General features: G+C 44.6%; 1 protein-coding gene across 1 annotated transcript in view; it reads left to right on the top strand.

Moving 5' to 3' along the window:
- The window catches only part of RAPGEF5 (Rap guanine nucleotide exchange factor 5), a 156,256-nt gene that overhangs the window by 89,132 nt on the left and 51,569 nt on the right, over positions 1 to 15,555 (top strand). The window contains exons 10-11 of the mRNA XM_059468781.1: positions 3,294 to 3,397; positions 3,733 to 3,821. Of these exons, the coding sequence (XP_059324764.1) occupies positions 3,294 to 3,397; positions 3,733 to 3,821 (193 nt within the window). The remainder of the gene's footprint in view (positions 1 to 3,293; positions 3,398 to 3,732; positions 3,822 to 15,555) is intronic.

Here is a 15,555-nt window from a genome sequence, read left to right as displayed (position 1 = left end):
GTGCTAATTCAGGGGGTCATATTCCTGCTCATGCAAAGTGAAACTCACAAGTTGAGGCCCGCTAAGCAATGACTTCCAGCTGTTTCATTCCTGTAAGCATATAAATATTTATACCACCCCAGGGTTCCTTTCATGCTGAAAATAAAGGTAGCACTTGTCTGCTGTTAAAATATATTACCCAGGAGATAAATGGCTTACCTCAGTATTAGGAAGATGGATGAGAGGAGTGGAAAATTGGCTATAATATTGGTTGGAAGATCCACTGAGTCCAGAGAACCTTGCTGTTTACTTGAAACTCCTGCTGGGAACTGACATCGAGGTTGATTGTGCTGTGTTTAGCTATCAGGAGATGATTAATTAAAAGCTGTAATAAATGTGAAATATAGTGGCTGACAGATGCAGAGCCAGCTAAATTTCCTTGTGATGGGTAATGTGCACCATGGATTGATTATAACATGCTAACAGGATGTGAATGGTGCTTTTGAAGGTACAGATGAGACAGGGAGAGTGCACATAAGGCCACATGTAAAGTGAGATGGGAGTGTACCTCTGTGGCATTTGGGTGCTCTACCCCTTTCTGTCCCACCTCAAATCCAAATGCATTCTGATCGAGGCTGCTGGGAGTAATTTCCTACCCACTGCCCTGGAGCAAAGTAAATATCAGATAGGCAGTGTGGGGGGCTCAAATCCAGCTGCCAGTGCAGCATCACCCAAGTGAACTTGGATGCTGTGGTGGCCTCTCTGCCCTGATCCATAAAACGAGAGCTGGTGATGCTGTGCCTCTGTTGCCCTGCATGGCCGGCACAGGCTGCAAGGGCTGTGTGAAGGTCTGGCAAACTGCTGGAAGGCTTCCTTGTTAATTGGAGGCGTGATGAGAACGTCTCTTGAGTCAGTCTGCTGGCTCTCAGGGACTCGGCCAGGGCGCTGCCTTGCCCTTCAGTACACGCTGCTGTCACTTGGGGGCCCCTTGCATCCTCCTCATCTGTCACTGGCTGTAGACGGAGCATGCTGAGAGCAGCTCGGTTTTCTTCCAGCAAGAATTATTTCACGGACCATTCCAGGTTCTGGTAAATGAAGCGTGCCTTGATGTCATTTCAGAGTAATATCTGTATTGAAATTGGAACTTGTGAAAATACGTAGGACTTGCCTATGTGCTTTGCTTTGTTCAGGTTAATTGTTGTGGCTTGCTGTATGATTAAAGGGCCTGACTGGACACAAAAATATGTCATGTATAAGTGGAGGTTTAATGAAATAGTAATTCTTCCCTAAAGTGAGATTGTGTTTGATATGAGATAGCAAAATAAAGAAATTCTCTATTCTTCTCTTTTTTGGGGGGAAATATTTATTATAGGTAATGAAAATTCAACTTGAACCCAATTGGCCTTAGTTTTGCCCAGTTTTTGATAAAATAGATTGATTTTTCTCTTCCTAGAAATTGCTGAAATTGTCAAGAACAAGAGGAAGAGCCTTATGAAAATCTTACCATTGGGGCACTTTATGCTGTAAATTTGGAAACACCTACACCACAGGTTTTTGAAAATATCTCTGCCTAGTCAGATGTGGTGTCTTCCACACCAACCATTGTTAATGTCCTTTCATTATGAAAGAGCTTTCACCCTCCCAGTGCTCCCTGTTGATTTGCTGCCAGCTGCTCATGTATGTAATGTATATGGGTGTGCTTAAAATCCATTCCCATCTATGAGGAAATAGATGGCTTGTACAAATACAGCACCATACATCACATACATTCTCCATATGTGCTGCAGTTTGGAATGTCAGTGAGCACAGGGAAATGAGGATCCAGGCTATTTTAGAGGATGGAAATGCCAGAGAAGGGACAGAGAAATGGAGCGATTTGTTTGTTTGGATAAATCTCCCTTTTGCTGAATTGCTTTAATGCTGTGCCTGATCTTCCTCTCCTTCTCTTTTGCTGCTTCTTTCATTGCAGTTTTTCAAATATGTAGGCAACAAAAAACCACGGCCAGTGAAATGGAAGATTACTATTATGCATCAGTATTCCTGTAACGTGGCTGCTCAATAATGTCTCCTGGGAGTGTTACAATGAATATCTGACATTAATTGGCTCAGTACCTGTATGTCAGACCTTGCAGAAATTTAATAGATCAATTCTACATGTTCTTTACTGATAAAGAAAACTTCTTCAGGGCAGGGGCTGCATCTTTGGGCACGCCTGTACCACAATGACAACAAGAAATATCAGTCCAATTCACTGGGTCTCAGAATAAAAAATTAAATAATAGAAAGAGGAATCATAAAGTGGTTTCTCTCCCTTGTTTTGCCAGGGTAGCTCTGTTCCTTAACATTTTTTAACCCATTTGAAGTCTGTTAACTGCTGGATACTGTACACTTCATGCACAAATGCTGTTTTCTCTTCTTTGATTACCAACATGTATAGCCTTCATACGTGTGTTTGACATACTGAACAATATAACTAAACCAGGTCAGAATTAGCGGAACAGCACCTACTGGGATGTACTTGCATTGAAACAGCTGCCTCTTTTGTGTCGCTCACTCTGCGGTGACTGAGCGTGCCAGGAGGATGTGGCAGGGGGCTGCGCGCCGCTCTCCGGCAGCCGCCGCGTTTCAAAGCGCCCTGCTCAGTCAGCAGCCAGCGCTCAGCTCCCGCTCTGCTCCGTCAGCTGCCTTGGGCTGCGCCGGGCATGAGGGCTGCGTGCGCGCTAATGGATCATGGCTCACCTCCTGTCCGTTTCAGGGGGAAAGCCGCTGTACAAACCGCAGCTTAGCCAAAATTCACGCACACGGCCGTCACTGGGCTGAACTTCTGTGGGGGTGTTTGTTTCCCAAGTTAAAAAGTTGTTGAAAAGAAGGGAGAGCCGTACGCCGAGTATTTTAGGAGCTGCTCAGAGGTACGCATGACATGCCTGCCCCACTGTTTGTATTGCCTTTACTGAAGTACAGCAGAGAAGGTTTACAGAAGGTGTATTCTGCCTCTCTATTACTGGCACGCTCGGGAGCACCTGCCGCTTTCAGACTATTGTTACCTGTCCCCTGCTTTGTTCGACTGTCTGGGAATTAAACAAACCATCACCTTGGGGACACGGAAACCCGCATATTCAAAGCGCACTCCCACCGGCTTCTGCGAATTAAAATCCATCACACGGAGCCCAGTGCCTCTCACAAAGGGACCCCGGGGTGCAAAGAGCCCCCTCCCCAGTCTAAGCCCCCGGGCGGCGGGATGGCAGCCCCAGCCCCGACCCCGGCGGGCACTGACCGCGCTCTCTCTGTCCCTCTCTCTCTCCCTGCCTCTGAAGGTGGACGATGGAGGCGGCGGCGAGCGGGCGCGGGAGGCGGCCGGCGCGGCGCTAGTGCTGCGGAAGGTGTGGTCACGCAGCCCGGCCCCCGAGCGGCGCGGGAGGTAAGGCTTCCGCGGCTCCGGGCGTGCGGGGCTGGGCCGGCCGGGCCGGGCTCGGCGGCGGCGGGCGGGGCGGCGGCCCGCGGCCCCGGCAGGGCGATGGCCCCCGCGGGGGGAGCTTAGGGCCCGGCGGCGGCGCGCAGGGAGCGGGGCGCCATGGGCAGCGGCAAGGTGCGGGTGCCCGAGGCGCTGGCGGGCCGCGGCGGGGAGCGGCCGCTGCCCACCTTCGACGTGCCTTACTTCAAGTACATCGACGAGGAGGACGAGGAGGATGAGTGGAGCAGCCGCTCGCAGTCCTCCACCGAGGATGACTCCGGGGACTCTCTGCTTTCCGACAGATACGTGGTGGTGTCGGGGACGCCGGAGAAGATTTTGGAGCATCTCCTCAGCGACCTGCACCTGGAAGCCGCACAGGACAAAGAGACGGGTAAGGAGGGAGCCTGGCGGAGGGGCGGCGGCGGCCGGGGATGGGGGAGAGGTGCCGGGGCCGGCAGAGCGGCGCGGGGATCGCTCCCGGGCACCCCTGGCCGAAAGCCGCTGGCAGCCGGGCGTGCAGCCGGGCGATGCGGGAGGAATCCCCGGGCGGTGGCGGAGCGGCGCCGGCCCCGGGGCAGGAGCGCCGGCGGCAGCGGAGCCGCTCGGCAGCAACTTGGACCGGTTTACCTTCGGCTGCGGCTGCCGCCGGGGCAGCGCAGGCTGCGGCGGGCTTTGTACAGCACCGTGTCCCTGCCGGCAGGGCTGCCATCCCTCGTAGCCCGCAGCTGCTCCTGTATCCATCCGGATGCTTGCAGTGCACCTCACCTCCCTGCCAGCTATCTGTTTTGCCACCACCCCGGTACTTTGGCACGTCTGTTTCATTATAACGGCTTATAAATTTCCTCATAGCCCGGGGCACACCGTATCGCCCAGTGCTTTGCTTGTTTGTCTTCAACCAGAGATATTTCATTCCAGCCTAGAGCAATTTTATCTGAGTCGGGCTACTTGACATGCATGCAGTTTAATTTCCAGCTGGATCTCTTGGATATATGCACAGCTTGCTGTCACCAAGAGCTCATGGAGTAGTTTATCAGAAGTGACTGTAACCTGCCATTCATAGATGCTTTTAATGGAAGCAGCCAGGGCGGTGAGACTTTTGGAGGTCCTGAATACTGAAGAAGAGGGTAGGAGGCTGCCAATGGCACTATGTATTTAGTCATCCCCAAAAGGGTTAAAATGCATACTCCTGATGCCTGTATATATCTTTCTCTACAAATGAGATTACTGAGAATAAACACACGTTAATCCTTTTAAATGTCTGAAAATATAAATAACATCCGTGATTCCCAAAGGAATGTTTCAGAACATTAATGTGGGACAATAGGCATATTCCTAGTGCTGATGTGTCAGTGCCCCAAAGAAACACATAGTGTCTGCCAGTGATATTATTACAATGTTTCGAGTGCTGCTTTTGTCTGCCTAGACATTAATATTTAGTGCAGAGAGAGGCTGTGATTGTTTTCCTTCCACAGATGCACAGGCTAGTTATGGGTATAATTTACTTGAACCAGCTCATTGGCAGTGTAGTGAGGATCCTTCCTTGGCCTTTTAAGGTCAAATATTGGAATAGAATAAGTTTTCTCATTAATGTTTATCACACAAACAGCTGCCAGTCTTTATAGTCTGCTTCACCTTATTTTATAAGCTCAAAATCTTGCTGGAAAACAATTATATTTTCAGTAGTGATATGCATTATATTTTGGTGTTTGTAAAAGCAAAACACTCCTTATGTAAAGCATTAGATGCTGTATACATCCTCCCATGTACTACCTTTTTTTTATCTCTTTACTCTCCCTCACATCCCTGAGAGGCTGTTCCTAAGCCTGGTCTTTTTGTTGTACAGAGAGGCTGGTAAACTGTCCTCAAAGCAAATGTTAAACCATTACTTGCTTGGTTGTTAGCAGATGGTAAAGTATTTAAAGGTTGATTAGCTTCCCCTCACCTCTGCCTTATCCTAGCTCCTTTGGAAAGAAACAATTAAGCTCTGCCCTGTAGCTGGGGTTAACTGGATCCCAGGGGCAGAACAAAGTAGCTGTGCCTTTGGTTTTTTGCCATCACAAAGATGTGTGCTAAACTTGCCCAGCAGCCCTACACTCTCTCGAGGATAGTTCCTCAGATACCATTTTCTTCTGACTTTATCAATGTGATAATACAGAACTTCATCAAAATGTAAGACTTTAGGAGTTTTGTTTCCCAGTGGTTTATGAGGGGGATGCCCCGTAATGGTTTCAGCAGCTTTTTTTGCAGACTCAGTTGCCTTTGGCATGAGGAAGTATGGGGTGTTGTTTGTGCATATGTACAGCTTTGTGTGTGTACCTGAAGGCATCCTTCTGCCCTTTGGGTACTTGGATTTGCTGGGTTTTGTATTTTTTTCTAGTGCCAATCTGGCCCATCTCAGAGCCCTGCAGGCTTGTGTTTTAGCAGGCATAGCTTCACAGAACATAAAAGGACAATGTTGTACCCAGCTGCTACTCCTGCTGTCTGTCTGCCAGCTCCAGGATGACTTCTGTGGCCTTTTGCTTTCCCTGCAGCCCCCAATGCAGTTTCCTTATTTGTGTCTGTAAAGAACAAGAGAAAGGGCTGTTCTTACATCCGAAGGTGCACAGGGGGCTGTTGTTCTGTTCGACCTCTTGCACTGCTTCCCAAGGAGGGATGCTCTGCATGTTTTCATTCCCACCCTTCGGATACCAAATCATAACTGCAGCCCTCTGTGGTTGTTAACAGAAAGATCCACTGTCCTGGGGCTGGTGTGGTCATGGAACACTGCCTTTTCCAAACACTGCCTTTTCCAAAGACTGACATGGCTGAACGGTGTGCCATGGATTGCTCCCAGCCAGCCTCCATTTCCTAGCACAAGTCGGCAGACACTGCTTGCACCTGAGAGCCTAAAGCAAGTTTTGGGGCTCGTCTGGAAAAAATATTACTGGTGTCCAGCCCACTCTCCAGGGCTTCCTTCAGCTGCTGCTCAACCTGCAGCAAGACACCTTAAGCACTCAGCTTAATAAACAGGTGGGGACCCAACCTGAAGAGTTATCCCAGTGTCTGTGCCATAACAGAGCACTGTTATAGCAGCTGAGGACACCTGAAGAGGACACTGCGGTCTGCAAAGCTAGACTAGTCTATTGCTCTGGTGACTTCCATAGGCAGGATGTCTGGAAAGCCTGGGCTTTGCAAGACTCTTTAGGCTTAGCTTACTTAGTAATTGTTTCATGACTGAGGGATTTTTGAGGTGACTGTGTCCAGGAGTGTATGCAAGTTCTTGGAATATCTTTAATTTGTGCTTGCCAGCCTTCCTTCTCAAAGAGAGGAAGTTTTCATCTTGCTGAGGTACTAAAACCTGTAAAGTACCAACCCCCAAGATGACTGTTCTTTCCTGCCATGGGATGGATGGAAATTTTAAATTTCTGTAAAAAACAAATTTTCTGAGTCATCTCTAAGGTGGTTGGAATCACTGGAGAATGTCTGCTGAGTGTGCATTTTAGAGTGCAATTTGAGGTTTTAAGAACTGCATAGAGAGATACACTCCAAATATGTCAGTATCTAGGTAGAAGATGCAAAACTCCTGGGCTAATCCTCATCAAGGGTGGGGATTAGAACAAGTAATCTTCAAGAGGCCAAATCTTACCATCTCAGAATCCCTAATCCCTCCCCATTGACTACACCATTTATTTAGAATCATTGTTCTTTTATGTAAAATCTTTATTTCTTGGATGTTAGCAGTATTTCCTTCTCTAGATATTATCCTGATGTCATTTGTGGAGTTTCCTGTAGCTGGTCTCTCTTCAAACATACTGTCTTGCTTTGTGGTGGTTATGTTCAACATCTGGCAGCCTCTGGAATGATGTAATGATCATCACATCCAGTGCTGCTGCTCCAGGCCTGCCTGGATCTCTCAGACCATTTCCTTCAGTCCATTGGGTCACGTCTCTCGGGCAGCTTAAGCATAACATTGCTGAAGTAGAACATAATCTCGCCCACTGCATCTGCTGACACCACCATGTCTTTTACCTCCCTACTACAGGATTCGTTTCAGGGAATGAACAGAGAAGAAATTAGTTTGTGGAGGTCTTTGAGAGCAAGAGGCAGAGGAAAAGTGTGATCTGGAGAAAGGAAATAAACGTGGGATGGTATGACTGGCACAACATGGTGGTGTTGGTATTAACTGATGTGTATTTGTAGTGGACTGGCTGAGGGGGATTGTGACAAGGGGGAGGCTTGACAGTTTTGTTAGGCTCTTGCAGATGTTGGGATGGCAAATTATGCAGGGCCTGGAGAAAGATTAAAAGGACAGAAAAAGAGGACAAATCCTCATGATATAGCTAAAGGAGAGGCAGAAAAGTGTAAGTATGGTCTGGATTTCTTTGGAGTAGGAAAAGAAAGGAGTAATGACCTTTGTATCTTGCTATATCACCTTATCTGGGACTGTGCAGGATCCTTGGATTAGTGGGAACTCTCCCCTGTCATACAGAAGCAATTTTACCTTTAGGATTTTAACATACCACCTTGGAGGGGCCTTCAGATTATGTCTATTTGTCCTAGAAGTCCTGTGTAGTAAGAGTTACTTTTGTTTAACACATTCTGTTTCTGCACTGCGCCAATGGCACTGCTGTGCTGTTGGGCAGTGGCACCCTCTGTGGTGTATGTGACCTTGGAGGAGAATCTGTCTTGCATGAACTGACTGTAGTCAGCTGCTAAATGAAGTTGTGAAAAAGGGACACAGCTCTGCCTTTTCTACATTGTCTTTTGCTTAGTATTCCAAGAAAAAAAGGTCTGGTTGCTTTTTGATAATTTTTTCTTAGTTATGAAGGATTTATTAGGGTTTTTTTGCTCAGTGTGCTTTTCACTGATGATTAAAAGGTGTTGAAAAATGTACTCCTGTGACTGCCACTCAGTCAGTGCAAGTGTATCTGATGCATGTGGACTGATGTCAACAAGAATAAACAGTTGCCTGACACTTTGTGATCTTACCTTCCAGGTTTTAGGATGGAGAGAGTAAATGCCTGCTAACCCTTCCTCTTAACAGTCCTTCATAATGAAATGTTGTCACTCATAATTTTAAGGGATTCTGTAAACTCTTCCCTGAAGTTTTAGGAAGATTTGGTAAAATAAGTGGGCTCAATGCATATTACTGCCATGCTCATAGGAGGGGAATAAGATTTTAGCTGAGCAAATCAATGTAAGAATAACAGAAAAGATAAAAAATACTAATATATGTCAGTGTTCAATATGAGAGAACCTGGGGAGGCTCTTGCCGAGGACCATTGCTTTATGCTGTGTGAGTCTAAGCTATCTCTAAATTAGACTGTCAGTAGAAGTAGGTTTAGAATAAATCAATAAAATGAATAGTAACAAATCACCAGGATCAGATGTTACTCCCTGCAGACTTCTAAAGGATCTCTGATATGAAATTGCTGAACTCCTAACAGTGGTGTGTAATCTATCATATAAAGCAGCTTGAGTGGCAGAGGAAGGTGGAAAATGTGATACCAATTAAAAGAAATGGTTCTATTTGGGGAACATCTAAGTAATAAGGTTGTCATTTTATCAATACATTATTCTAGCATAAACTGGTGCTGGAGTTGAAGGAAGCAGTTCAGCCTTTTCCAGCCAGTCTTGCCACTGGTTCCTCTGTGCTTCTGCAGTGTGCAATGTGATTCTGTAGCAGACCCAAAGCTGGTCCTAATTGATCCTAACGTAGGAAATACTAAATTATTAATAAGTTTTAAGATCCACTTGATCTGTCAGTGACACAAAATTTGCTCCCCTGACACAGGGAGAGGGTGGCAGGGAGTGAGAGGTGTGCAGATGAGGACAGCAGGAGAGAAGGACTGGTGTCTTTAGCAGCTGGACTTGATTGCAGGAGTGTGATTAGATGCAAAATTTCAGCATGAAGTTATGAATTTGTGTTGGGAAATGGGGTGTCAGTACAGTAGATGCAGAAGAAAGAAATGCATACAGAAAGTTACTGAGAAGCAGGAAATGTGGCGATTATTTTTTGCAGACCTCTCAGATCTTGTGTATCCTGTAGGGCTGTTAAATGTTTGAAAGAGCATCAGGATATATATGAACTGGTGTGCCTGTATCGTGTTCATATTTTCAAAATGTTTTTGATAAAGTCCCTTGCCAAAAATCCTGAAAGAAATTTAAAGATCATTTTGATCAGGAAGGAGATGCTTTTCAGGACTGATAATTACTTGAGAGAGAAGATGAAAGGTAGGAGTAAATTGTCTGTGTTTAAAATGGAGTGAATTCTCCATTGAAGACTGGGTGTGCTGAGTGTGGGATAAAATCTGAGGTAACAGTATGTGCTCCTATTATTAAATGGTTGATAAATAAAGCCATCGTTTTACCTTTGGTGGCCATGCAAGATGTTCTTGTACACCCTTTTATCCTCTCATCTGGCTGCCTGTTTGAGTTCTTGTGCTATATCAGGAAGCTAATCCAACTCAAAATTAGTCTCATGAAAGTAGTAAGAATGGGGCAGTGTAGAACTGGGAAAATAAGTCGGGAGCAGGCCCCTTGAACCAGCCCTATGGCTGCTGAAAGATGAAAGGAATAAAATCTGTGACTGCAGGATAAAATTGCAGATGGAATCCAAGTTTGAAAAATGCAAAGTAATGTGTTTTTCTACCATGAAGAAGAGGAAATTCTCATTATACATATTCAGCAGGGTGCTGACTTGACTATTATCATGTAGAAAATAGGTCTGTGGAGGTAGTGTGGATAGTTCTTGGCAATTTTTGATCAGCTCTGGTCAAAAAGGCAAGTAGTATTTAGGCTAATTAGGAAAAAAAGCCAAGCAAGAGCTGTAGTTATACCACTGTGTAACTGTGAAATATGGAATGTATAATATGATTCCTTCTCCCCCAGCTCAAGTTGAAAATGAAGTAAAGGGCAGCAAGGGTGATTAGAATTACAGATTACATACATCTAAGAAAAAATAGTCTAGGTCACGACATTGTAGGAAGGCAACTTTTGGTAAAAGAGATTTATGGTGATCTACAAGACTGGCTGTTGTGTGGGGAAGGTGAGATGTAAAGATCGTTCATTGTTTCTCATAATGAGGCAAGTGTTTTGTAACACAGTGAATTTGGTTTATAACTAATAAAGAGAAGTGTTTTTCTGGTATAATGCACAGCTAAACGGTGGAATTTGTTGTTGTGAGTATTCTGTGGAAGCCAAAATTTGGGAAGGTTTAAACACAAACTAGGCAAAACCCTGGCAAAAACTCTATCACTGCAGTGATACCAATACGACTTCCCATTTGGAAAGTCTACACTGCCTGTTGCTGGAAGATGGGAGGTTGTGTCTGAGGAAAATAACTCTGTATTAATCTTTTTTTGAGTTCTTTTTTGTTCTGTTGGGCATTCTCTGTCAAAGACCTGGTTCTTTTTATGGGGATCCTTGCTCTGACCCAGAGTACTGCTTGCAGCATGTTGCAGTTTGGAAAGAATTAATCAGAATCTAAGATTATAGTAAGATAGGTGGGACAACTGAGTGAGTTGTTGTTTCAGATGGCAGCACAGTGGCAGCAGCATTTTCTGCTAAATGGCATGGTGGAACCTGAAGCTGGGACAAGAGAAGCTGGAGCTCCAGGTAGCATGAAATTGGGACCAAGGCTGCCAGCAGTGACACTGGCTTCTCAAAGGGAAGGTCTGACATTCTCTAACTGTACTTTGCCATGCTAGCCCACCTTGCTTCTACACTTGGCTTGACCTTGTGCCAAGTAGATTTAGGTAACTTAATAGGAAATATTTTTTTCCCCCTTTGATAGGATTATTTTCTGTCACAGTAGTGAGCTGAATCAGCTTGCAGAGGGAGCACCATGTCTGGGATTCACCACAGACAGACTGTGTCACATGCTGCAGTGCCGGAGATAATCGGAAATGCCAATGAGGGGAATATGTCTAAGATGCTCTCTAGTGTCAGGAGCTCAGACAGTTTTTTCTGAGAAAAAACAGAGCCTGAAAAGGGTTTATTTGCACTTGGGCACTAAAACTTGTTTGGGCAAACTTTGGAAAGGCCAAGTCTGGGAACGCTGCTCCTGAATTGTCCCACCGTTGTATCCAATGATTGGGAAACTAGAATCAGCATGGGGAATGATAAACACTCTTATGCATGATCAGGACTCTCTTTGTAGATACAAATGGTATTTTTTCAGTTCATCATTGCAAATACATTTATGCTGTGAGTACATTTAGCAAGTTGGACCCTTTGAGGGAGAGAAAGTAACTGAGGTAGCCATCAAAAATCCACATTTTTCATGTGTGTAGGAATTTCGGTCTGCCCAGGAGCACCAAAGCACTTTGTGCACTGCAGGCACCTAAATACATTATTTTTGTACTCAATGCAAGAATACCTGGTAGAGCCCCAAGTGTTTAATGTTCTGTGTTTGAGTCAAATTTGCAGAAGAAAAACCTACCATTCTATATGACAGCCAATTGGACCATAGTATTGTCAGTTTCTCAGTTTTTTCCCTGTAATTCAGTGATTCATTATTGCCAGTTGTTGCCTTTTGCTATGTGAGAAAGTGATAAGGAGCTGTCATGAAAGCCTAGTGTGAAACCATTTATTATGAAGATGTGCATTGTAGACAATATCAGGGTTTTTGATGAACTTAGTTGTTTAAGCAGAAAGGAATTGGGAAGTGTAGGTCTATCAGGAGAATATTTTTTAGGGGTAAAAGTAATTTTCTTTTGACCGTGGGAAAGGCTTCTAAGTCAGAAAAGGCAGAAAATGTTCATTTGTTGTACTGCAAAATAAGCTTGGGGGATAGAAGCATTTTGATGAGGTACCTGGAAGATAAGATGTTATGACACTGGGAATTTGGTAAGGTTGTTGGAAATGTAACCCTGAAGACATTTAATCAGTTATTTGTAACATCCCTTTTGCTCTCATAACATTGGAAGTCTAAGTACTGTAACTATCAAATCAATGGAGAAAGTATTCCAGACACATGAAATTATATATTGTCATATATATATGTATGAATAACCAGATGCATTAAGTAGCTGAGATCATAAAGATACATGTTTGTATATTTCAAAAGCATTTCTGTAGAATTTTTTCTAGAATGATGCTTTTGATAATTCCTAATTGTCTGGTGGTGCTAAGCCAAGAAGTGCATGGAAGGCATAAAAAATTATTGGAGAATTTTATAAAAATTCTTGTATTTTAGTGGTAAAAAGAATAGCAGATGTTGCTTCTTAGGTTCTGTCTTAGTCTGAATCCTTTTCTAATCACTTGAGTGTGGCTGGTCAGTGTCAAATGTAGCAGAAATAACTTGTGTTCCCAGGTCAGAAAGTTTGGACTGAGGGCCACGAAGTTGAAGGGGCAAACTGAGTCTCTGCACAGGGTTCATGCCAAAGAAATGTCTCTCATCAAGAGACCTTTCATCTTAGATATATGCCAAGCACTTAGGTTGATTCCCTGTCTGGCTCAAATGCTCCACAGGAGGTTAGGTCAGTTCCACAGCTGCAGGTCTGGAGATGAAGCAGACCAGGTACTTTCTGTAGCAAATAATATCATACTGCCTCTAGTGAGCCATATGAACACCAAAACAAGTCAACAGCCGCTGAGCGAAAAATCATAGCCAAATTCTGAAATGAACCTAAACTGTGGTAGCTCTTGCTCACCTCTGTCTACTGGAGATCCATTCCTCTGCAGAAGTTTCATCAAACCACCAAGAATGTGAAGGGAGAGGATAACCTCTGCTGCAGAGGTGACACAGCTTTCTAGGTCTTCTCAGCCCCCAGATACAGCCCTGCTTCATAGTTTCCCAGAACATGGCTCACTGAAGCTGACTATAAAACATATACAACTATCTAAAAAGTGCTGTTTCTAGTAGATGAAAAGTGGGACCTGATTCTTAAGAGAGTAGCGTAAGAGGAATAGCAACAGATGGTGTGTGGGCTGGCAGGTCAGTTAGCTGTGAGAGCAGGAACTGGAGCTGTAAAACTGAAATATCAATGTTGCTGTTTCTTGTAAAGTTTCTACACATCCTGTTCCTTCAGCGGGAGCCACAGAGCACCTTGTCCTTCTGGAACCCCAAACATGGGGCCATTCACCACAGGTCCCCCATTTATTGTTCTCACTGCTTAGTGTAGTACTCCTTTTGTTCCTTCTTAAGGCTTTTTACTATCAAACCCTGATCTGCAAGCTGTTGAAAAACTGGGCACTGTCATCCAGGTACTCCTCTTTGGTCACACCAAGATCCCCCAGCTGCTGACCTACACTAATGACTCCCGTGTTGCTATTAGCACCTACTGTGATGGTTGTGGAGCTGGAACCTTGTTCTCAGGATACAGCAAAGCATCCTTTCCTGAAAACAAGATCTGTAACAACATAAAGCTCAGAGATGGTGCTCTGAAATTCAGATTTTTAAATTTATTTTTCTTTTATTGAAAAAGGCTTTTATGGAATGGGGGAATTTTTATGTAAGAATGCTGAAAAGATAAAACTGTATATTGATGTGCTTGCTGTATCTCTGAGTCCAAGAATACAGTTCCCATGCTGTCTTTGGAGTTTGAATTCCAGTGCTTTGGAGTTTGAGTTTCCAGTGCTCCAAGTTGCTATAATACAATGATTTTCTTGTGAGATGAATGTTTTCTGAGGAATATAAAGAGCTCCTTCATTCCCCGCCCACAGGGTGGAAGGATGGATTCACTGCAGACCTGTGCTTTGAGGTTGTGTATTAAGAATCTGAAAGAAATCTGTTCTTCAAAGCGGCTTTTTTCCCTCTTGTGAACTAAATTTACTCTCATGCTGTTAATTCCTCCTTCACCCGCAATCCTTCTTAACATGCCCTGAGTTCAAACAGTTTCACAGTACTATGGAAGTAGAAGCCTTGGTCTTTTTGTGAGCAAGAGTGGGACTGGTTTTGCCTATAGCCAAACTGCAATGATTGTTACTTTACTAGGCTCCCTGTCACGCTCCCTGTTACTGCTGTTAGGTGATGCTTGGTTGTGCAGTGTACTGATGCAGTCCTTTTCTTTCCCACTTTACTGCTTTCTGTAAATCCCTGGGCTCAGAGGTCACCCAGGGAGATTAAGAACAAAAAGGCACAACCCAAGACCTATTTGTGAACCATTAATTGGTATAGATTTCTGCCTATTTCCCAATGGGCTTTTTGTGGGCTCTTAAGAACTCCCTTAATAGCTGGGAACCCTGGGCTGCATTACTGCATGGAGTGCCTCTGCTTGCTGTGTAGCTGAATAAACACAATTGCTTGAGAGAGTGTGGGGCCTTGGCAAGCTGGTGCCAGCACACTCTGTATTAGCAGGTGCAGCAGAGCCAGGCTCTGCCCTGCCCTGACAGGGGCTGCTGCCCTCTCTAGAATGTTCAAGGGGAAGGCAGGAAAAAGAGCAGATGAGACAGCAGCTGCTGAAGCCCAAATTTGCTGTGTGCTGGGAGAGGTTGGCAGGGTGTTCTGTGGTGGTTTGTGATGTTTTGCTAGGGTTTGATTTTAGTGGGCAAGGGAGAATATTGGCTGTTGGATGTAGAAATAGATGGTTGTAGTAGGAATACTTTTGTGAGAGAGGAGGGGCATGTCTAAAAAGGAGATAATGGAGCAGAATGCATTGAGCATAAATTCAGAAGATCTGTGCTTTAACTGCAGTTGGTAAGCTCATAATGCAGGCTTTAAATTGCTGTTGCTATTTTTAGAGGGAAAGGTTTGATCCAGTTTGGTATTACTTGGGGTGTATAACATCTTTCATGAGAGTCTATGTAGGCACTGGAGACAGTTCTGCTTGTTTTTTTAGACTGAATTTTGATGCTTTCAAAGATTGAAATAGGAGTAGAATTACAGCACTTTGACAGCCAAAGGTTTTTCATGAGATGTCAGTTACCCTCATGGAGTATAGCTGGCACTGACAGAAAGAGCTTTTCAGAATAGCATCAGTTACTGCAATAAAATACATTACTTGTCCCATCTTCTAGACAAGGTGAAAAATATTGATGTGAGCTGTAGCTGTGGCAGCAGCTTACACCACTATCTCCCAAGCCAGGCTGAGATCATGAGATGACCTTGTCTTAGTTCAGAAAAGCTTGTGAAATCCTTCTAAAACCAAGATCATACTCCCTCTCTGATGTGAAAATGTGATGGCTACAAGGACACTGAGTGC

The sequence above is a fragment of the Ammospiza nelsoni genome, chromosome 1, assembly GCF_027579445.1.
Source record: "Ammospiza nelsoni isolate bAmmNel1 chromosome 1, bAmmNel1.pri, whole genome shotgun sequence".
Taxonomy (NCBI): domain Eukaryota; kingdom Metazoa; phylum Chordata; class Aves; order Passeriformes; family Passerellidae; genus Ammospiza; species Ammospiza nelsoni.
This window is presented reverse-complemented; position numbering and strand designations above follow the sequence as displayed.